The sequence below is a fragment of the Zosterops lateralis genome (assembly GCF_965231275.1).
Source record: "Zosterops lateralis genome assembly, chromosome: 6".
Taxonomy (NCBI): Eukaryota; Metazoa; Chordata; class Aves; order Passeriformes; family Zosteropidae; genus Zosterops; species Zosterops lateralis.
This window is the reverse complement of record NC_139761.1, coordinates 15361247-15385712: the sequence shown is the minus strand read 5'-3', so window position 1 is coordinate 15385712 and position 24466 is coordinate 15361247. Positions and strand designations below refer to the sequence as shown.

Genomic DNA, 24466 nt, shown 5'->3' with positions numbered 1-24466 from the left:
AAATGAAATGATGGAGAAAATTACAGTTATAGAACTGTCTGGTGCACAAAATCTGTAGGACACACAAGTGACGTGTTCCATGCAGTTACACTCACTGCCTGACAACAGTGCATGAGTAAATGAACATAAATGTGCTAGCACTGAATATATGCTAAGTGTAAGATGTCAATGCTACCTTATTAAACAGAGTTGCTCTTGTTTCTTTTTAAAGCTGTGAGCTTGACCAGACATGAGCAGTCTGCACCAGCACTTGGAGGAACACCAGAGCAAACACCAGGTGGGTGTGACAAAGGAGGTGTGTTTTGATGGAACAGGAAGGCTCTAACTCTGACTTTCTTGCTGAATCATGAGATAAACTTACACAAGATGGAAGTTGTCTAAATGGCAGAGTGAATCACATCTCAGCATGGTTCCAAAAAGTGTAAACTGAAGCTATGCTCTCAGTCTGTACTGAAAGCTGCCTCCAGTTGTAAATAAGATGTTGGAGTTGGGAGGAGGTTATTCAGAGTCAGTCAGCTATGCCAGCAGTGCCTCACCCTCCTGTGTTTGATTGCCCACAAGTAAATATTTGCTAGACTGGCCCCATGGGTCACCTGTTTTGAGTCTGATCTTTGAGTCCTTCAGGTTTTAAAGACAGCAGACAGAATGCTTTTGCTTGTCAGTACTGTATATTACACTTGTCTCCTCTTCATGCTTACAGATATCTCAAGTCCCTTATTTTGTATTTACTGACATTTTCTGAAGATGTCACCCTTCTGTCAGGCTACTGTAGAATAAGTAGCACAGCAGGATCCAAGTAATCTCTCAATAATTGTGGCTACTGACAGTTATTGCTTTGAGTGCTGTGTAGACTGATAATTTGGAAGTGAAAAGATGTTAGATTCAGATCTTTTCATGTTCTGTCTTCAAGACTGGGAATACTTCCAACAGATGCAAATTACTAATCAAAATATATCAATTTATTCGATGATCAGCTGAAAGGAAGATACCTTGTCACTGTGGGAACTGACTAAACTGTGAAATGAAATAGGGGAGTTTCTGAGTTAGGAGGATATAGCCCTGCTGTGCTAGCCCAGTGAGAGCTGGCAATCAACCAGTTCCTTACAGAACATATGTGTGGGTTGTCACAGGCTCACAGGGGGAACAGGCAACATAATGATGCAATAAACAGGTATATCAGTGGATGATTGTTCTTCATTTAATTAAAATAAAAATTAAAAAGCACCAACCACCTGCTAAATACTAGGCTTAAAGGAATATGTTGCCTAAGAAGTGTCAGTCTCACAGTAGGCATTGTTAGCCATTGTGGGTTTATTAGGTGTATTTTGGTATCTCTACACTTTCCTTTCCAGGCTTAGATAGTTCATTGCCTAAGGTTAAAACAAAGTTTCCACTAAAAAATGTGTATATAAAATGTTTCATGTAGCTAGTAACTACTGATTTCAAGAAAATTCAGACTGTGACAGGTGATTTAGGGACTAGAATACTAATTACTGTCCCCTTTCTCCTGCCCAGTATTTATTATTTCTTCCTCAAAGCTTAAATGTTTGTAAAAAAATTATTTTTTGTGGTTTGTTTCAGTTTTTAACGCTGCATTGGCAGTACTGAGCATATCTGATTTGGCTGAGGAACTGACTGACTCCTGAATGGAAGATGTACATCTGTTGTAGAAAAACATGTATTTTATACATAGCCCTTGAACAAACTAGTTCTCATGCTCATCTGTTCTTTCTAGATCTAAAACAGACATCCTTGCACAGTCCAAATGCAAGCTGAATTCAGTGTGAATTCTGTATGGATTAAACACCAAGATCATTTGTTCCTGGTGTTTCACCCATACAGAATACTATTTGTATATACTATTTGTTCCTATGCCCTATACATACTATTTGTTCCTATTTCTCTACAGTATCCTGGACAGTCAGTGAGAGAGTTTCATTGATAGATTGAGGTGATGAAGCATGATGTAATTCTAATCTGATGTTTTATGTTACATTGTGATATACCTTAAAGTACTTTGAAGGTAAAGGGATCTGATATAAGTGGCACATTAATAAAGAGATGAATCTTTGGAGGTAAGGCTAGACTGAATTCAGGCATGGAGGCTGTGTGTTACCTGGCTGTCTGTGTGTTTGGTGATGTGAGAAGGTTGAGATGAGGGTTAGGGAGGATATGTGTGTGTATCTATTTGTATAGGCACATACAAACACATGTTAATTTTAAGGGATAAAAGTTACCTTAGCCATTGTAAAGGCAGAGCTGTCTTGGTTTTGCATTCCTAGCTTGGATCTAAACAGCCTCCTGTAATAACAGGATTCCCTGTATCTTGTGTTGATGAAATGCATGTTTTGTTCAGGCTTGATATAACCTAAGACTCATTCCAGACAGCAGAAGAATTTTTCCAGACTCTGAAGATCTCTTGATTAAACTGGATAATACAGTTTTTGTAGCTTTTAACATGTAGTTCTCCATTGCTATTTTTTTGCAGGTTCTTACATGAGAAATAAAACCAGGGTGACTGACACTCCATAGACTTGATCCTTAGTAGAGCTAAAACAAACAAATCAGGGTGAAGCTCTGTTCACTCTATCCTGCTGTGTAATTTTCCCTGAGGGTGAAGTACGAGAAATGAGATCTTTAATGCATCAGAAAGTGTAGTAATATTTCTGGAAAAGTAAAGTGTCAGGAAGAGTCCTGGGAAGTACCTGTTAGCTAGTGTTAGAGTTATAAAACACTTTCACAACTGAACATTTTATCACTGAGCTTCTAAATTATATTGTTCAGCATGTGAAAATAAAATGGTTTAATCTTTTCAGATTAATTACTCTTTGAATTCTATTTGGAGCACTAGTATTTATTTAGAGCCCAATGATATTTTCATTCATTTCATCTTATCTCCTTCTTTATTTTATTAAAAAATCTCACAATGTTAGGATGAAAATAAATAGGGCTGAATAATACAGTCAGATATCATCCTTATGATATGTGTCTTTATGATATAATTCCATAGAAAATTTTAACCTGGGTGTAATATTATATAAGAATATAAGATTATTTCTCAGTTTATGTCCATGAAGCTGAGATTACTGTCTGTGTACATTTTTGAAGTACTTTTGAAAATGTTTTTTGCTTTATTTCTGATTCTAATAACTTCAGAATTAATTGTTTTCTTTTTTATCTGCAAATCTTGGTCCATAAGCTTGGGTAGAGAATTTCCATTTTGAAGGAGGTTTTTTAAGTAAAGAATTCCAGAGAAAAATGTCTAGAACAAAAAATACTGTATGACATAAAGTTCATTATTTCTTCTAACCCAAATAAGACCAGAAAAGGAAAGTTATTCTTAATAGAAGTGGATCTGAAAATTCCTGCCCCCTGCATAGTTTTAATTTGCACTTGTCATAGAAATGACAATCATCTCCCATGCTTTGCAAAACAGCCAAACATACCTTGTTCACCCACCAATACAAATGCAATATACTTTAAAATTATTTGTAAAAATTACAGACATTGAAGTTTTTCTTGTGAAAACCTAAGACACATGTAGTTGTACCAGCAAAGGAGTCCTTGGTCAGAATAGCATATCACATTGAGAATATGGGTAAATTAGAATATTAAAATAACACTATTTATTTACAAGTTATTTGTAGTAATACAAGTTATTTAAGAGAAATACAAATTTGTGCTAAAAGGAGAAGTTGTTAGTTTAATCTCTTTGTTTAATCATTATTTGTTACAATTTTTCGTATTTCCAACCCTTGCCATTTTGTACATTTTCTGCTGGCAAAGACTCATGTCTGTTAATATTTACTGAGGAAAGACTGATACCCAAACCAGATGAGAATTTGGTGGCGGGATTTGATGGGTGTCAAAGAATACACAATTTGGTGGAAATGCACTGGGATGGGAAATAAGGTGCTCCACTAAATATGGGAAAGCTGAGAAATGGAGCTGAGTGTACACAAGTAGGTGTTTCTGTGCTGTTGGACCTGGGGCAACGGAGGAACAATGTCCTCAAAAATGCATGCCTGTCTCCTGCAATTTCGTTGTTTGTATTTGGGCAGAAATGGAGCAGTGAACTCTGGAAAAAAATTCTGGTGTGTTCTGTACCCTGTATTTTTGATTTACAGAGTTTACATTATGTCCTCCAGTGTCTGATACCAATGTCTCTTGTGCCCATAGGACAACCTTCCCCAGAGAATGATAATACAATAAAAGACCTGCTGCCAGAGGATGCTGGGATTGACCACCAGACTGTTCACCAGCTGATTACAGTGCTCATGAAGTTCATGGCCAAGGATGAGAGCAGTGCAGAGTCTGATATCAGCAGTGCCAAAGCTTTCAACACAGTCAAGCGCCATCTGTACGTCCTGCTTGGCTACGATCAGCAGGAAGGATGCTTCATGATTGCTCCCCAAAAAATGCGTGTTTCCACCTGCTTTAATGCCTTCATTGCTGGAATAGCACAAGTAGGTGAAGGCACTAACTAGTTTGTGCTGCTATTTGTTATTGCCTGTTGTTTAAGTAATGGTAGCACAGCCTTCTTTATAGCAAAATAATGGCTGAATGGGGTAATCCTACTTAGAACTTTAACACTTTTTCAGCTTGTGAAAGAATTTCTTTCCACTGGTAGTCTAAAGTTGCTGCATCACTGGCAAAGAGATTATAGTTTTGTGTGGAGGCATGCAAATACTACCACTGTATGAAAAATCAAAGACTGCTTCTAACCTCTACCTTCTTTCACTAGCCTTTGAATGCCCTACTTTCCTCATGAGTATTTCCTCCTTTCTTCTTCAGGAAGACCTGGGAGCTATGTGCTCTTGTTTTGTTTCCCTATGTGAATGGTCTGTGAACTCTTCAACATTCTTCACTTTGTGGGAGGCTCATTTTTCTTCCATACAGTGCACCAGGACTTTCTGTTCTCCCTTTCCTAGGGAGTGCTATTGCCAACATGGACTTTTGCTTATATTGCTGTGATAAATGTCCAAGAACATCCTTGCCTTGTGCCTTCTTTCTCCATCTTGTAAGGACCATAATTTTCTACCTCACAAGGCTCTTCTAAGGCTCACTTAATTCTCACTGATAGAGTAGTGGGTCATACTGGGCTGGAAATGTTATGCACTTGCAGAGTATTCCTATTTGCACTGGAGCATCATCATCACTTCAATGCTTTTTCCTTATCACAGTCTCTCATAAAGGATTACCTTAGGGGAAGAAGAGGGCTGTGATTTCAGATGTCTGCTGTAACCTTCCAACATTGCTCAAAGCTATCCTTGTCTCTTCTGGATCTGCAATTCTTACCAAGATTTTCTGGTTCATGCATTGGAATCGGTGATTTTCCAAAGTTAAATGTGATGTTGATAGTTGGATAAACTTTCACAGCTGGGGAGATGTCAAGTACATCCATATTTCAGGAGGCAAAATAGATGGTGTTAATGCAAACTGAGTAGCTGCAAAAGCATCGGGTTCCATTGTCCCAGAGCACCATCGCTCTGTGTTAATCCTCTTTCATTTGTGCATTTTTAACTTAAAGAGTGTAAAAGGAGATTCAGACCTGTTGCCCTTGTATTGAGAGTCTGGAAGTGGCAGTTCGGGTCACAGGGGCAGCATCTTCCAAGTTTGTGTTTTCCAAGTGTTTTCCAAATGTCTTCCAAGTTTGGAAGGCCAAATTTCAGTGATTATAATTGGCCTAATTTTCAGAAGTACTCCTTACTGCAACTGTAAATATCAGCCCCTGCCTTTCTCTTCCACCTTTAAAATGTTTTGTGTGAGCCAAATTCACCATTTGTGTTTAAAAGCTTTATAATTGAATCCTGGTTCCTCTGATGTCAAAAGGAGTTTGAGAGCTTCAGTAGGCCAGGGGTTTTCTCTGTGCAGCAGACATCAACTTAATTTGTATTTTGGGAGATTTCTTTTCTTAGCTGTAGGGCTGCTTTGTGTTTGGAATCACCTTTGCTGCAAGAGAAGCCACTTGCAATCCTAAACTGTGTTTACAGAGTGAAAACTTAGTACTGAGCTCTTAAGAGATCTATTTCAGTTACTCTTCTTTCCCAAGCCATAAATACTTGCTTTACCCCGTCAGCTCCATAAAGATTGGAATTAGGTTGGCTTGCTGGTTCGTTGGGTTTGCTTCCAGCCTTGGTTCGAGTGATAGTTCAATTTAAAAAAAAAAAAAAAAAAAAAAAAAAAAAAGTCTCAGTGCTCAGTGTTTTTCGCCGTGAACTCCGAGTGTTTTGGGCTCCCCAAGGCGCGGGGTTCTCTGCAGTGGCGGCGTTTGCCCGCGCGGTGGCGCTGTTGTCCCGGCGCGGGCTTCGCTCTGCCTCTCCAGCAGCCTTTATTCCTTTGTTCCCTTATTCCTTTATTCTGTTATTCCTTTATTCCCTCATTCCTTTATTCCTTCATTCTTTATTTTCCTGCGGCAGCTTGTAAAATGGCTCTGCTCAGCACCGGGCACGTTTGCATTGTAGGACGTGCCCGGTCAGGCAGTGCTCTGTCTGCTTTGGATGGATGAGCTTTTCCTGACAGTGCTGTTTAACTGTCACTCCCTGAGGGAACACGGCTTTACAGGGTAGGACCAAATTTGGTGATTATAAATCGTATATTCGACTGGCTCACCCTACATGGATAGACATGGGGTTCATCTGTTTAGCTCTACACATGCAACACAAGTATTTGAGACAACTGCACATCAAACTGGAGGATTTTACAGGGGAAATATTCTAGTCAGCTTGTTCAGGAGACAACTTGAGACTGTGAGTTTAGTGTTTGTAAATTAGTCTCATCTGCTTGTTCTAATAAAAACAAAACAAAGGAAGTATAGACTGGCTGTTTAGATGTAGAGAGCTGCTGATAAAATGCAGTAAGTCCACCAACAGGGGCAGGGACATGTTAGATGCAGGGGGTGTGCTGGATTTGCCTTGACCTGCTGTTACACCTTCCCAGATGACAACCAGTGTAGGACATCAGACATCAGCATCAGACACAAGGACTTTGTGGAGCCTTGTTATGATCTGGTTTAACTGCTGATTTTCAGCATGTGTGATTTTAAAAATAGCTTGTGTTGGAAGACTGATGGGGAGATTATGAAAAATGGCATTGCAGTTTCAAGTGAAAACAAAGTTGTGCCAGGGTAGTGGGAATCTATAGCTTCACTGCACTTTTGAATCACTCCTAGGATTCAAACCACTGACCCCAAATAACATGATGCTCTTCAAAGGTCGTGGTGGAGGTAAGAGATGTGACTACCAGTAATCAGAGCAAGCTGTCTGCAGCAACACTACTACCTAAGATTGATGAGCATTTTATTGAGAACAAGATATTTTTCATTTGCTTTATTCTTGGATCATTTAGGATTTATGTGCTTAAACTTCCTAACATAGTAGATACCTTTGCTGGAGAGTGGGAACCTAGTGTCATTACCTGGTTCTAGAACCTGGGGCTTGAAAAACCCTAATGCTTAATGTCACAAGCCTATTGAGAAAAAAGTGAAAAATGCCAATGCAACGCTAAAATGTTAATGCAAAGTCCCCAAATAACCAAACTACTCAACCCCCAAAACTCACAAGTGCATCCTGTCTGTTAAACATGGGATATACATGATATGGTTTTGTGTATTGAAGCACGATCAACATGTGCTATAATACAAGGCTATTTCAGCATAATATATTTTATGAACTTGCCAGTGTATCTTAAAATTTAAATTGTGCTGGATGAAAGGCTTTCAGAACACATTTTCTTTGTTTCATTCTGCCTATTTGGCTAAAATGAGAAGGTGGCAGCTGGCAGAAAGCTTCTAAATGGTAGTGAGATTTCCTTAAAACCACTGATTTATTTTCACTTACCTAATACCACAACTGTATTGATGATTTTGCTTTTTAACATCAGTGGATTTGGTTTTGGTGAGGTAACTCCTGTGTTCTTTTCAGGTGATGGACTATAACATCAACCTGGGAAAACACCTTCTTCCCTTGGTGGTGCAGGTGTTGAAATATTGCAGTTGTCCTCAGCTGAGGCATTATTTTCAGCAGCCTCCTCGCTGCTCCCTCTGGTCCCTCAAACCTCACATTCGGCAGATGTGGTTAAAGGCTTTGCTTGTTATTCTCTATAAGGTGAGTGGTCTTTACAAGACGCTGTCCACAGAAAAATTTACACTTCAATTTGAAATTTGTTACAGGGAACACCTAAATGTGTGACAGGTGAATGGAACTATAAAGGACAATTTTCTTTGATATAATTACTCACTGCATTTAATTTCAGTGTCTGAAACAGTTAGGATTTAGTCTGTGCTACTGACTACCTCTGTGCTTCTGCAGTCTTTATTGTCTTTCAGGTGTTTACCTGAGAAAAGAAAATATGGATAATAAAACAGGAAAATTTTGAGTGAGGAGTATTTTGAGTAACTTAGAATTAGTTTTAAAAAAACAATGGTGACTTTAAATGGGGGAGTGTGTCAGTTTAGCAGTTTGTATTCTTCAGCTGAGTGATGCTTTTTAGGAGATGCTGTTAAAATGTAATGCATTTACGCTCTGAAATGGAGCTGCAAATACTTTTGATATGCTTAACAAATTTCTAGCAGGTCTGTAAGGTGTACAAGGAAGCACAGACACCAAATGTTACTAATATGGACTTTTAACATTTTATTAAAATAATTCTGTGTACAAAGCTGACAGCAGTCCTGCTTCTCATGATATATTTGGAAATGTATAATCAAGGCTTTCCCTTTGAAAATGACATGACAAAGGGCATCCAGCTGACAATATTATTGTAATTTTTCTGTTTTACTGCCTAAATGTTTATCCAAGAAGAAAAGTTAGTTTTAAAGCTGAAGTTCTTCTCTTTTGCTGGCCAGTACCCCTACAGAGACTGTGAAATCAGCAAGATTGTACTTCACCTAATCCACATCACAGTCAATACCCTCAACGCTCAGTATCACAGCTGCAAGCCCCATGCAACTGCTGGTCCTTTGTATAGTGACAACAGTAACATAAGCCGATACAGTGAAAAGGAGAAAGGTACTTTTAACACTCTTATTTGTATGAGAGTCATTGGTTTAATTCCTTAAGCATTGCAGATGTTGTAGAAATGGGTAAATATGGTCTGAACTTTAGAACGTAATACTTCCGAGTCTGAAATGTGACTTACCTGACCAGGATAGCCAAGTATAGTAAGAAACATTCTCAGCTGTCCTGTAGGCTGAGCATAGCACAAATGGGCTCACATCTCCCAGGGGAGTGTATCTTAGATATAATGGTTCAATCACCATGTCTGCATAGTCTTTGGCCTTTTCTATGGCAGTGCTAGGTGATCCTCCAAACACAAAGTGTGCAACCAGCCTGACACCCCATTCTGACTTAACTTTGTAATAACATGGAATAGTAGCAAATACTGATACTGAAAAGAGAAGGCTGTGAATTCAGTCTATAGTTTGCTGTTCTCTTTAAAGGAGCTGAAGTTGACAAGGTTAATGCAAACGTGTAGGTGGATGTCTAAAGGCAAAAGAATGGTTTTGTGTCTGATTGTGAGCTCTGTATGTGCTTGCTAGGTGTAGCAGAGGTACTGGGATGAGGTGAACTGGTGTAAACTTGGGGCTTCAAATGCTGTAGTGTCACTGAGTGTAATTCCTGAGGTTTGTGAAGTTAGTTACCTAATAAGTCTTAATGATTAACAGGTTCTTTTGATATTCTGTAGCCTTCTTTCAGCTATTTTTCCTTTTAGCTGCTTATTGGCTGTTTACATCTTCCTTCTCAAATAGTCTTAGTAGTATGCAGCAAACTCCTCTGAAGAAAAATCTGAGAAACTCTCTTGTTTTCATGTCAGTACCTTTTCCTCTTTTGCTGCTTGTTGCTTGTGAAAAGGTGTCCAGCAAAACAAGATCACAATATTTTGTTTACCTGAACACCCTATTATTCTGCTCTAGTAAATTAAAGCAATCTTAATGTGGATTTAAACTATATATTGCATAACCTCACTCAGTTGGACATTTTGTATTGCTAGTGGAGGGCTAAGAGAGAATTGTGGCCTTACTATGAATTTGTCTTTGTTTTGAGACAAGTTAATGACTGAATTCATAATAACTTACAAAGGCATTTATAAAGTGCATTAACTTTCTGGATTGGTTCTGAGACATCTTAAAGACAAATTGAGGTGCCCAAGTGCCCAGCTTGTCCAATACTGGTTCCCTGGGTGGCCTTGTGTCTCAATTTAGCATTGTTTCCTTATGTTTACAGTTAGGAGAATAATATTTACTTGCTTCCCAAAGCTATTGTGAAGGGCTTTGGGCTGCATAGAGGTAAAGGACCATAAATGGGCAAATTTTACTCTGTAAATACTGACTTAACCACAGGGCTTGTTCTCCTCCTTTGTGGAAGGGTTGCAGGGAAAGGAGGATATAGAAAAGTTTCCTTTCACTTGCAAAAAGCAACCAGTGTAATTTCATAGGGACTTAAAAAGTTGAAGCCTTTCCAACTTTTTCTAAAGAGACTTGTTTAATCCCTGGTCAGGTAATGTGTGTGTGTGTGTTGCTGTCATCATCAGAGGTGGTGTTTAGATAGTGAACAGATGAGGATTTTGTTGTCAGGCAGCAGAAATTCCTGTGCTTAAGATGGATTTCCCCACTATTGAACTTTTTTCCTAATTTTTCTGCCAAACTTTGTTGTGGGGATCATGAGTGTTGTGGGGATCAAATGTACAGAGTGCTGTAGAACTCATGTTAAGTATTTGGACAAGAAGCATTTGTTGCTAAGGGGAAGAAGTTACACATAGGCCATGACATTAAAAGTGATCTTCTAACTTATTAAAGCCAGTTCCTGTAGAAATTCTTACCATCAAGTTTGATTAATTTTTCTGGATTCATCATTTCAATTAGGTATCTTGTCCCTGATGCCTTTAGGTGGCAGTTTCATAGCTTCACATGTACTAGCAACTTCCCAGCAATTTCAAAGCAGAAGATATTTATGCCTCATTTAAGTCTTTAGTTTTTGTCCATTCTGTCTCTTTGACTTACTTACCCCTTCCCTCCCAGACACGAAATGCATTTCCACTCCATATTTGCTTGCTAGAATAAACAAGGCAGACTTTGTTTTTCTTTTGAGTGCTCTGTCTTCTTTATTGTCCCAGCAGTGTTTCTTATTTCCTTGGAGATGAATCACTGGATGTAGAATTACAGAATGATTCCGCATATATATATGTAATTTTTATTTTTCTTTTTATTTCTGGTTGGGTTTTTTTTATTTTTTTTATTTTTATTTTTTTTAATAGCCATTTCATATAGATAATATGGCTTTTTTTTTTTAATGGATAAATAGATTTGGATCTTTCTTCTCTTTGCCATTTTCATGTGTCTGGTCTGAAATCAGGGCATAATGTTTTACTATTACTACTTAGGTCAATAATTCCATAATTCAAACTCTTAGGTCTTATTATATTATCATTATCAGCTTCCCAAGATGATCTATTTATTTTTTACTCACTTTCTCATTTTGCTGGTTTATTACTTACCTTGCAGTTCTTTCACTAATTTACATCTTCTTCAATTTGCCATTTCTCACTGAGCACTACAGAAGTTGTTTACTCAAGTCAGTGTCCTGATCTAGTGTATTTCTTCTATCAAAAGAATCTTGATTATTATCAGTAGAGAAGAAAAACTTAGAATAGTAAAAGCTTTGTTATGCTTTTGTTGCACTGTAACCCATTTTTCATTTGTCTCTGACCTTAACTTAAGATGTAACAAGAATGACAAAGTTAAACCTGGGATACAAATTTTCTTGCAAACTTCATTTTGCAATTCAAGTTTAGTTGACACTAGCTGAGGTTTTGTTACATAGACAGCTTTTCATTCAAGAAATTGCATTCTGTCAAGAGTAACAATATTTTTTCTTTCTCCAGCAGAGGAAGACAGTGTTTTTGATGAATCTGATATTCATGATACACCAACTGGACCTTGCAATAAAGAGTCTCAAACTTTCTTTGCAAGACTGAAGAGAATTGGTGGCAGCAAAATGGTGAAATATCAACCAGTTGAGATGAATGCTCAGAGAAGTATGAAATGTTTTGTTAGTATAAACTCATGCAGAAATACAATTTCCTACTCTAGTTTCAAGCTACCAACTTTCTTTGTAGAGTTTATTGCACTGCCTAATTTTAATATAACTACTCTGTCTGACTCTGAAGATAACTCATTCATTTCCCTGAATGAGTTATCTTTCAGGATTTTCAATAGGCACTCCAGATTAAAAATACCTAAAATCAGCAGTTGTTTTCTGAAGCACTAAGCTCTTCTGAATTAAAAACAATTAAGAGGATTTTTTTTGAATTTTCTTCAACCATTGGGCTGAAAACTTTTTGCTTAAATTATTTTTTCCCCAGAAACTGATTTTGTTGATAAGGTGGGTGTCTACAGTAGGCAAATTTGTTGTTGTTGCTGCCGCAAATATTATGGTTTTCCATTGGCAGAAATGGGGTTTTCAAAAAGTAGGAACTATTTTGATTTCAAATTTAGGTGTCTGGAATCAATAGCCAAAAAAAAGTTGAAGAGATTTTTACTACCATCCACCTGCCTGTTTTTTTTTTTTTTTTTTTTTTTTTTCTAGGTGTTTGCAGAGGGAGGGGAAGTGATTCTGACTAGACTGAACACTTAAACTCCTATCACTGTTTTTTCTGCACAGTTATTTGTATATGGAGTATTTTGAAATATGGGGATATTAATGCCTAAGGAATACCCTGTTTTATGTGAAAATATGTAATTCATAATAATTATAATGGTGATAATATTTGGAAATGTTCTCAGTGAGTGTGTTCACGAAGCAAAGAACCAGTGCAGTGGCACTGCCAGCAGGTGCAGCTGTGCTTGCTCCCCTCCTCCCCAGGATGAGGAGGGAGGACTGAGTGCTGTAATAGCTGCTGGACCCTTCTGGGTTCTAGGATCACCAGGGAAAATTTCTCTGATCTCAGGCTTGTGCTGCAATGTCCTCAGTGCCAATACTACCCTTACTTCTTGAATCAGAAGAATCCATTTTAAAATCTTTCTGCTGCAGTAGATAATAGGTGTACTACATGCAGCTATCCCAAGTATCTGTGGAAATTACATGCCTATGCCACCTCCTTCCAATGCACAAGGTTAAACAGTCATCTTCAAGGTACATCTGTCCAGGATGAATAGACTTTGGACAACATTTAGGTAAACTCTACTATCCAAATAGCAGGTTTTTGTTATTATTTGTTGTAAAAATCCATATAATTTGGTTCTGAGGTTCAAACAACCTGTAGGCAATGTTGACTAATACTGGGTTTGTATTTAAAATGTATAAAATGTATAAAATGTTGAATTGTGATATAAAGATGAAGGTATCTGCCAAAAGTCTCCAACTGAGGTAGTATTAGCTTTTTCTGTTTTGATCAGGTGAAATAGAGCTGGCTGAATATAGAGAGACGGGGGCCTTACAAGACAGCATTCTGCGCTGTGTGAGAGAAGAAAGCATTCAGAAAAAAAAACTGCGCTCTCTGAAACAAAAATCTCTTGATATAGGGAATGCAGACTCCCTGCTGTTCTCGCTAGACGAGCATCGCAGGAAGTCCTGCATTGACCGCTGTGACTTAGACAAGCCGCCCGCCCACGCCGCACACAGGCACAGCGACCACGGCCGCTCCCGCCAGAACTCCTCTACCAAGGCTGAGCATGTGGACACACAGGAGAGTCTTCCTCACACTGAGAGTTTCCAGGAGACAAAAAGACCCGTCATACCAGAGGTTAGGCTGAATTGCATGGAAACCTATGAAGTGAAAGTGGACTCCCCAGTTAAAACTGCTGGTCCCAAGGAAGATTTAGATCTGATAGACTTGTCCTCCGATTCAACATCGGGTCCTGAAAAACATTCAGTGCTCTCCACTTCAGATAGTGACTCTTTAGTCTTTGAACCACTTCCTCCCCTTAGAATAGTGGAGAGTGATGAAGAGGAAGAAACAACAAACCCGCTGAATGATGAGGTCTCTGGCAAAACTGCTGTTTCCTCTCCTTCAACTCCCATCAATGTGTCTGCACTCAGCCTCAGCACAACTCCACTGGTACAGTTCAGCATTGAAGATTGCTCCAAAGACTTTAGTTCTAAGGATACAAGCAACAACACTTCAGCAGGAATGGAGGAAGTCATTTCCACTTCTCCCAAAGATCAGAAAGACTCTTCAGAGTTAATTAAGCCAGAAGAATTTCATGACATGTCCTCTGGAAACTCGTTAACACTGAAACAGAAAAGGGACCTGCTGCAGAAATCATCTGCCCTTCCAGAAATGTCCCTTGATGATAACTCTGAGCTCGGTGTGGAGGAAATTAAACCTAGTGGAACAATTCCAAGCCCAAATGTAAAGACAGTCCTTATTAAAGTCCCTGAAGATTCTGAAAAGCAAACAGAAGGTGATAAACTTGATACCAATACAGAGTCTGACACTGAACAAAACACAGAGCAGAAACAAGAAGGGGAGACTGAGGAGTCAGAATTTAAGATTCAGATTGTTCCTCGCCAAAGGAAGCAGAGGAAGATTGCTGTGAGTGCTATTCAGAGAGAATACCTGGACATTTCTTTTAACATCCTTGACAAGCTGGGAGAGCAGAAGGAGGCAGGTGAGCTCTCTCACCCGATCAAAAGGTTTATTTTTGCATGAAGGTTTTAGTAACAGACCTGTGTAAGGAAATGTGTATGTTTATAGAGAGATGTGGTATTTATAGCATCTGATGTGCTAGCTGAGTGCTTTCAGGTGTTTGTTTCTTACAAGGAACAAACCATTCAGGTATGATGAATGTGTAGAGGGCCCATTTGAAACAGAAGTGGAGTTCCGTGGCAAAAATACTCATTCTGATATCCAAGTTCAGGAATTAAACCCCCTGTCCCCTTTGTGCTGGGAGTCAGAAAAATGGTCATACTTCTGTGCCTTTTGTCTTGCTAATCTAGTCCATGCTACACTGATTCTCTTTTGTTGTAGTGATTTTTGGCCCTTATTTCTTTTGCCAGCATAAGGCAGTGGAAAGCAGAATGGATCACAAAGTGCAAGGCTGAGCAGGCTGTAGACTTCAGAAGTAAGAGCACTTGGAATTAAACACAGTTTACATTTAGACATAAGCATACACATATATTTTGTTTTTATGCACTAAAACCTGTTTGTAGCCTTCTTTGTACTGGGTATCCACAACGTTTTCATGGTTTGTGTTTGTTAAAGATTTAAAATTCAAAGATGGGCAATCCTCTCTGTACCCTAAGTTTTTTTTTCAGGTGATTTCAATGCAAAGTTTTGTTACTAAGGTTTTCAGGTGGAGAGAAGGTGAGTTTTAGCTTTTCCTCAGATTCTTTTTGGATCTATCAAACTGTTTGAAAAACTGTATGCTGTTGCCTTTTTAATTTCTTGGCTGGTGTTTTTTTTTTTCCCCTAGTATTTTTCAGTTATTAAAATTTTACTAGGTTTTTTAACATATTAATGAAAAAGGACAGAATCTGCCAGGCCTCAGTTCTTTGTTGCCATTAAAGGGAGGAGGAATATTTATGAATTCCTGCCCCTACTTTTTTACTTCAGAGGGAACCACAGTATAAATTCTTCTTAGGATATTCCACTTTTACAAGGTGAAATTGTTCCGTGTCATCATAGTTACTGTTCCCTTTAGGTTTCAGGCCTGTCATCCCATTTATGGTTCTAAGAAGCTGAAGGACTACCGGAGCTTTATAAAAATTAAAGAGAGCTGAGTGCTTTTGAACCTTTCCTATAGAGAAGCAGGGTCTTGAAAAAATTGTTCAATTAGACTCAGTGCTTTTTTGACCATTAACAAGGGCCAGTTTTCATGCAGTAATGAACACTGTTACCCTTGAAACTGCTTGGAAGGGCTGTCCCAATTCTGAAACACCACGTGGAACCTTTTTAATGCAGAATTTTTAACTATGAATCTTCAGGATCAAATGCTAAATCAGCAGCCTCTTGAATGAAAACTGATGACATGTTGGAGTTAAGGCTTTTAAAATCTGTTGCTTAAACTAGCTTTACATCAGTGGTCTCTTATTTCCATGTTGGTCGTTCCAATAATCACTTGAGTGACATCAATATCAAACTCTACGTGCACTTACTAGTTGTGAGTTCTAAAGACCATAGGCAGAATTCTCTTTTAAAAAGTGATTTTAAGAAATAGATCCCTGTTCTCCTATAAAAATTCTTATGACAAACATGCTGAATCCTTTTAAAACTACTGGGAAGGCCAGATGGTGAATGGATGACTGAAATGATGTGAAAATGGCATCTAGGGAGAAGGAAGATAAAAAACTTTGATTTTAAATGCTGAGAGTTTAAACAAAATTTTCACATGCAGATCCTGCTGCCAAAGGACTTTCAACACTGGAAATGCCAAGAGAGTCATCATCTGCACCAACCCTTGAAGCAGGTGTTCCAGAGACAAGTAGTCACTCTTCCATATCAAGTAAGTTTGCCTCTGGTTTGAGGATTAAAATCAAAGTTATTGTATTTGAGCATCAGATGCACATAATATATGGTAAATTCCTTCCTCTAAGTTCCTTTGATTCTTTGAAGTACAGATGTTTTAGATATCATTAGAACTGTTAAATCTTTGATGGTCAGCAGCATTTTAACAGTTAGTAGCTAAAGATTTTCTCTTGGGCCATGGCAAGTTTGCAAATGTGTTTTTCCTGAATTACAGTAGGTAGCAGCTAAAAGCAGTAATTCACTAAAGCTGAATATTTATTTTCCCCTGTGAGAAAGCATTGTCAACTGTCAGTGCACAGAAGCAGAAGATGAGAGTCTAGAGGGCTGCTACTATGGCCTCTGGTACATTTTTTGCTGTACTTTAGGAAAAAAAAAATCTCTTGCAATTTTTGTAAAATGCCTTGAATGCCACTTGCTCAGCTGCTTGCTGAAATGTGGTCACTCTTTATCTGGGACTCCCATAACCATTTCAATTGAAAGTGAACTATGTTGCTTAAAGTAGACATGACATATGGCTTAACAGAGCACATGAAGATAAGATGTTAAGGTGGAGGTACCTTAGAACACTTAACAAAATTCAAAATGGTGTGTTCATCTAAGTAACACATCTGAAGGCCAGAGGGGGGGAACTGTTGCTAGTAAAAAAGGGGAGGGGAAGTGACTTCCTTTGATACTAATGAACTTCTAGGTCAGCTCAACTGTCTTGCTGAACTTCAATTCCAGATTGCTATAGCAATGTTAAATTTTAGTTTTTGAAAGTCATCGTCTTCTGATTTGATTGGAAGGGGTGTCTGGCTTATTAAAGGAAGAATGTTATTTTAGACATGCTAGTTCAGTACCTCCCCAGTTTTCCCACAAGCATCTTGGGTCATGTGCATCTCATAGTGTACATTTTTTGCCCACCTAATGATACAGATGCCACTTACTGAAGCAAGTGAAGAGGTGCCAGTTAAGACCTATGTCTCTTGCTTTTTAGCCTAGTGCTACTGGTTCCTGGAAATTCCAACATATGAAACTGGGAATAGTACCTATATGATGTTGAGCCTGCATTCCTATGTAAATATTTCTTTCTTCTGTCTGGAAACTTGCTTCAGTTTCCAGCTGGAAAAAGGGATATGGATTCTTCCATTGTGTCTCTTGTAGATTTAGACTGAAATAGTTTTAATCTTCTACTATGTATCTTTACAGTGTTTTGCATAGTAGGCCCAGATCAGGACTGTGAGCACAAGGCACCTCTGTAACACAAGTAAGCAATATTACTTGTACAGCCAGTGCCTGGCCACACAAAGCATACAACATTGACTGCAATAGGAAGGGTTTGCCTTTGGACTTCTCTTTTTGAGTAGAGAATTCTACAGGAAGGGAAGAATTGACCAGATCAGTAGATAACAAATGGAAAGTGTTTCCAGCCACTGTATGAAGGTTACTGATCTTTTAATGGGCGTGTTAGGTTTCTTGCAGAAAACCTGATAGAGGAAAACCTCCCCTCTGTCATGATTTAACCCCAGCCAGCATCCAAGCCCCAGACAGCTGCTCCCACCAGCAGGATAGGGGAAAGAATGGGAAGGGCAAAACCTGGAAAACTCATGGGCTGAGATAAAGGCAGTTTAATAGGGAAAGCAAAACCCATGCATGCAAACAGAGCAAAACAAAGAGTTATTTCCCTGCTTCCCATGGGCAGGCAGGTGTTCAGCCATCTCCAGGAGAGCAGAGCCCCATCACAGGTAATGGTGACTGGGGAAGATGAAATCTATCACTCCAAGTGTGTCCTCCCCTTCCTCCTTCTTTAATACACTTTATATACTGAACATGATTCCATATGGTCTTGAACATCCCTTTGGTCAGTTTGGCTCACTTGTCCTGACTGTGTCTCCTCCCAGTCTCCTCACCAGTGTGGCAGCATGGAAAGCAGAAAAGGCCTTGGCTCTGTGTAAGCCATGTTCAGCAATAACAAAACATCTTTTTATTATCAACCCTAGATCCAAAACACAGCCTTGTACCAGCACACTTCCCTTTACCACTAGTTGGTCACAGGCATGAAAAGTCACATCCTGGTCCACAGCAATCATCCTGGATCCAACACTGTTCAAAGGCAGGCAACTTTGTTTTTGTGGTTTTTTTTTTTTTTTTTTTTTTTTTTTTTTTTTTTTTAGCTCTCTAGTGGTTTGAATTTTGGTGGTTTTTGGTCTATTTTCCCCTTAACTTATCATTATTTGAAATCATTGCTGTCATTGAGAAATCAGGTAAATAATCCTGGAAATCCAAACCTGCTCAACAAAAGCTTGATTTTGTGAAGTATTCATTAAGTTTTTTAAATTACAATTGCAAAAAGCTGCTAAGAAAATTCAAAGAGATCATTTTCTCTATTTTGACAGTCATCTGCACTCCAAGCAGTCTTGTCAGTTCTCACATTAATTGCTGTTCTTTTATCAGGAAACTCTATGCTTGATAAAATGATAAAGCATCTATTTAAAATCATTGCCCTGGAAACGATGGAAATTCTATTTTTCTCTTGATTTGCTGTGAAAGGCAGCTGCAATATAACTTTTAAAAGTCAAACATAGAATGGTGTCTTGGTCTGGTTCAATTCTACAAGTTCAGTTATACCAGAACTGCTTTGCAGAAGAAATGCTGTACTTGGGCCAAAAGAAGTTTAAATGCACTTCAAAAAAGATATAACTGGAAAGGATGTAACAAGGAAAAACTTAAAAACTTCATCTAATAAAATAATTTCAGTGCAGATTTTCACCAAAATATTCATTTTGGTTGTTATTACTCAAGGCCTGTGTTTGTTTTGTTTTGTTTTGTTTTGTTTTTGAGGGAGTACACTACTTCCTCTGAATTTTAAACTCTCTGATAGAAAATTAGTAAAGCAAGTTTAGGAGAAGTCACTCAACCCTGCAGAGCTTTCTGAAAGTCACAGTTTATCCCTTATCTGTACTTCTTTACCACAGTTAATAATGTGAAATGCTGTGTTTAATTTCACAGCTTAGATGGTTACTATTTAGAATTTTAGAATGGAACTACCTGATAGTTAGTTGTCTTTTTAATGACGTTGAATGTAGTTGTGGATGAAGTTTTGAGGTAGTTTCACAGATACCAAATCTTTTGATGAACTTTCATAATGTTCGGAGGCAAAAGGCGCTGACAGTTGACACAGTGAATCCAAGTCTCTTCTGACTGATGGCATTGGGGCCACAATTGTACCCTGTGTAGTTGTATGAAAGGTGCATACTGACTTGAGCAAGATCCTTAGAGCAAGCCATCATTGTCACTTCAGTATTTATGTCATGCTGGCTTGTAAGATCAGGAAATGAGAGTAGTTCTAAATGTTGTCTGAGCTCCTGAAATCCTTTTGCGTTTCTGACTTGCAGCTCAGTTCAGACAAATGAAAAGAGGCTCTTTGGGAGCTCTGACAATGAACCAGCTAATGAAGAGGCAGCTGGAACACCAGTCTAGTGCTCCCCACAATATCAGCACTTGGGATACTGGTGAGCTGCATTTATTGTTCTTTATTTTTATTTCCTAAGCCAATTACTGTGTAACAATCCACTTAAAAAAAAAAAAGAAAAAAAAAAAAAAAGGGAGTATTTCTATTCTACCATTGCAGATAAGTGATCAGTATCAAGTCAAAAGTGAATCTTTATAGAGAATACAAGATTATCACCTAGTGAGAGTTGGAATAGTTACATATTTGGGAGGTAGACCCTTGGGTACAGTATTGTCTTTTTAATTGTGCATATTATTCAGATTATTTCCTGGTCTCATTGAAAGAAGTGGAAGTATCACTGTCGAATTCATTAGGTATATGATTTCATCCCTGGTGCATGGAATCATTTATTTGTGTGTGTGTTTGCCATGGTGTTGGTACACCACAGAGTTGTGCCATATACCAGCCAGTTTTGTTTCTCTTTAAAGAAGTTTTTACCAACTCATGCTGAACACCTGAAGTTTCTGTTTACTCACTGCTTTTTCTCCTTTTAAGATGAATGCAAAGCAATGAAAACTGAATTAAGCATGTAATTTACTCACTACTCATTTTGTTTGTTTTTTTTTTTCTTCTGCAAAACACTTTCAGTTATACCAAATTCATAGCAGATGTCACTAAACAATAAAGTCATTCTGATTTATCAAAAATGCTAGATATTTAGTGCCCATTTTGATGTCAGTGACATTACAAAATTGTGCTTCTCTTGGATTTATCAGCAGATCCAGATGCATCTTGAGAAAGGAATGCTTAAAATATTATATAGAACTTAGCATGCTGAATGAATGTTACTATCAGCCCTGGACAGCTGAGTTGAAATTTTTGATTAATTTAGCCTTCAGCATCAAGTTCCATCAAACTAGCTTGTTTAGCTGAAGAGGGGCTGAAGATCTGGTGCCTAGTTCAGGATTATCCTTTCTCTTCCAGTCTGCTGAACAGCATGCTCAGCAGGAGACTCTTAAATCATAAAGGTCAGAATTTGCCAGAGGTAACAGTGGGGGTTTTGTCCTATCAGCAGGTAAGTTTATTTATTGAAGAAACTTAGCTGGATCACCTACTAGTCTTTCAGGCAGGGTTTTAGAGATTTGAAAGTTATTGCTTTGTTCTGCAAGGAATACTTAGCCTGTATTCAAAATGAACAGGTCAATACTCAGAACTGTTCAGAATCTCTAGTTAATCCTGTTCCAAATCTAGTAGCTTTCTTCACAACATCTATGAGTTTTCCTTCCAATATTTAATTCAGCTAAAGGCCTTCAAGCATGAAGAGGCAAAATGGAATGCTCTTTTCTGGAAAGCTTTGCATTTCTCAGTCTCTTATTCAACCACCAGCATCAAAATAAAACTTTTATTTGGACAGTGTTGGTTGTTTTTTTTTTTTTTTCTTTTCTTTTCAGAACAAATCCTCTGTGTGACTGTTTGTCATTTCAATGTCACACCACAATTTTAAGACTCATTATACTCATGTATACCAACTAGGAAGTAGTCTCATCCCACATAAATACATGATGTGTTTGGTCCATTCATGCTTTATTAATTTATTTTTTTATTGCCTGGGTAAGTGTCGTGTCTCTTCCATTCTTATTTCAAACCACTCTTTTCCCAAGTTTGCTGTCTGTAAAAAAAAAAAAATCATTTTGTACCTGGCTTCTGTCAATACAAACTATATCTTGTGGTGTCTTGGTATTTCTAAACACTTGTTTCTTTCTCTTTTTGTGGCTTGTATATTCTCTATCTTGTAGAATCTCTATGGATAGCACTTCCTTTCCTGTTTAATGACTCTTGTCTAAAATGCCTTCTTTATTATTAGGTTATCTGTGTCCTTTCTCCTGTATGGACTTCTTTGATCTTTCTTCCCCCTTCTTTTCTATGCTTAAAAAATTAACTGTTTTCTTTGGGTGTTTTGTTTTGCTTTTGTTTTTTCCCTATAGCAGTTGTATTTGTCTTTCTCTTGTTTTAACTCCTTAAGACTTGTGGTGCTGTTGACTGGTGACAGATGCTGGATTTGTGGTTCTGCAGACTGAAGTTCTTTCTTTATTCACAGAGCAGATACAGCATGGAAAGAGGCTGTGCAATGTCCCTGTTTGCCTAAACCCAGATTTGGAGGGACCACCACTGAGAATCAGAGGTTAGTTCAGTGTTTGCTTGACCTGGTCCTCTGCCAAGACTGCCAGGAAGATTTCATGGTTAATGTGAAGTGGTGCTGAATTTTGTGTTCTGTTCAGCTGTTAAAGCCCTCAGCTGTCCTGCACGAAGTATGACAGTGAAACTTACAAAGTCATGGCCGATGGATCTTTATGCATCTGAGAGGAGAGAAAAACCTGTCTACAAAATCTGTACCTATCCCCTGCATTCTGGATATTGTTCTACATTACTGGAGTATTCTAGCCTTCCTGAAGTGTCTGTTCATATCCAATAAAACCTTAGGGAACAATTATAAAGTTCTGAACTATGGATGTAAAATAAATGTTTCTTTCCATGCTTCATAAAATGGTTGTTTAAAACCTGCCTTATTCTCATTTCACTCCATTTCAATTATTTTGAGTTCAGAAATTGTGGGAGCTTCTTAGCTTACTTTGCCTGTGAGCTGATGTTAAATTTGCTTTTCCTGCAGTAACCAGGATTATGTAATAATAAATTCCATCTAAACCTGACATAGAGAAGCTTCCTTCTGTTTCCGTAGTTAAATATTACCAGAGCAGGCTAATGTTAACATTAAATCTGAATCTATAGATTGAAGCAACCAGAAAGAAAATTGGCAATGGATTACTTAAACTGTAATTGAGAACTATGGGAGGTTAATTCACAAATGTATATACTGCAAATACTGCAAATATTCTGATGTCCAGTCTTGTAGCAACTGTAGAATCATTTTCTCTACCTAGTAGATACAATTGCATCCAATTTCCTGGCATTTTTGGTTTATGTTATCTTTTTTTTCCCCAGGGATTTATCTATTTTTAATTGATAGTTCTAGGTAATTGGAATAATCTGGCTGAAGCAAAGAATGTACTTATATGTCTTTTTATGGACACAATTTATTTCTTATTCCTAGGGACACTAAAGCCATTATGTCTATTCTTTAGAAGTCTGTTCATCAAGCATTTTGGATTTCTGTTTGATGATCATTTCTTTTCTTTTAATTCTTTTCCTAATTGCCTTAAGGTGCTACAAAATCTAGTTTGCTGTCAGCACCCAGTATAGTCAGCATGTTTGTACCTGCACCAGAAGAATTTGCTGATGACCAGCCCATTCTGATGACTGACAAGTAAGTGGTTTTTTTTTCTCTCCTTTCAAAGAACTATTTGAACTTCAAATATATCAAGTATAGATATACTTGATGCACATACAGAGTCCATTCTATAATTTATCTCTATGCTACGTTGTTTTTTTTTTTTTCTTACCCCAAGGTAAAAATTTTCTAAAGTTTGCTAGCAAAATATGTTCTGAATTCAGTAGGCCCTGGATGATTGTGAAATGATGACTTGGGCTATTGCATGTGCACAGAGGGCAGGGGCAGCAATTTCCATCTTACTGTAAATCAAGGGCTCCTTGTGATCCATCAGAAACCTCTTTTGTCTTAGGAGAAGAAAAAAAAAAAAGAGAAGTTCCATTTAAAAATTCCTTTGGGTTTCTATTGAAATCAGTAGCTGTTGATGTGTCATCCTATGTAATCTACATAGCTTGTTAATGCTGATACTCGCTGATCCTCAAAGCTTTTGCAAACATCTATTGTTTGTTTAAAATGCCTGTAAAGGGAATGTTAAACAGAAGGGTTCTCATTAAATAGAGCAGTAAAGCAATCAGCAGGGAGCCATGCATTGATTTGTTCAAAACTTGGGAGGAGAAACCACAAGTTCCTCTCAGTGCTCAGTCCAGTAGACAGACAGACATGCAGGGATGATCATTGGAGAAAGACAGGGCCATTGTGCAGGCTGTGACTGCTAGAGGACTTTATTGTGTATCAAAGTGAAGCATCCCAAAGTCAGTCCAGTCTGTGGCACTTCCCCTGGCCATTTCACCAAAGCTCATGCACTACCTATTAACATACAGACCAGCTGAGCTTGACTGCCATGACTTTGTTGGCATATTTTCTTTATGTTCAGTAAAAAAAGGCAAGAAAATTGGCTGTTCAATTCCATTAATTTAAAATCTCACAATCTGTTGGAGTCATTAGCAACTCATTGATCAAATTAAGCCAGCCTTCTTACTGGGCTGAGATAAGCCAATTTCCCACATTGGTTTGCCTTTTTCATAGGTTGTGAAAGCCTGTCTCATCTCTCCAAAAGCTGACATCCCCTTTATAATTTGACATTTTGGAGCCCTTTCAGACCTTCATCAGTTGTCTTTGAGCATTTCAGGAAGGATAAGTGACTCAGCAGCAAATCTGCCCTGGGAAAGGAGACTTTTCTGAAACCTAAAGTTCTATGCCCCTGAGAGGTCTTTTCATTTATTTCTTAATAGCTATAACTGCTGTGGGAACCAATCAGATCATTGTTTTCTAATTGTATAATTTGT

General features: G+C 38.1%; 1 protein-coding gene across 2 annotated transcripts in view; it reads left to right on the top strand.

The window, feature by feature from the left end:
• UNC79 (unc-79 homolog, NALCN channel complex subunit) overlaps window positions 1-24466 on the top strand; it is a gene marked incomplete at its 5' end in the record, with an annotated part of 106278 nt that overhangs the window by 46178 nt on the left and 35634 nt on the right. The window contains 10 exons of one of the 2 annotated variants that reach the window (XM_083864445.1): window positions 212-277; window positions 4180-4466; window positions 7923-8105; window positions 8846-9008; window positions 11884-12033; window positions 13394-14608; window positions 16334-16441; window positions 19839-19955; window positions 21993-22076; window positions 23114-23216. In XM_083864445.1, coding sequence (XP_083720571.1) covers window positions 212-277; window positions 4180-4466; window positions 7923-8105; window positions 8846-9008; window positions 11884-12033; window positions 13394-14608; window positions 16334-16441; window positions 19839-19955; window positions 21993-22076; window positions 23114-23216 — 2476 coding nt within the window. The remainder of the gene's footprint in view (window positions 1-211; window positions 278-4179; window positions 4467-7922; window positions 8106-8845; window positions 9009-11883; window positions 12034-13393; window positions 14609-16333; window positions 16442-19838; window positions 19956-21992; window positions 22077-23113; window positions 23217-24466) is intronic. The other variant, XM_083864446.1, reaches the window with a different exon arrangement.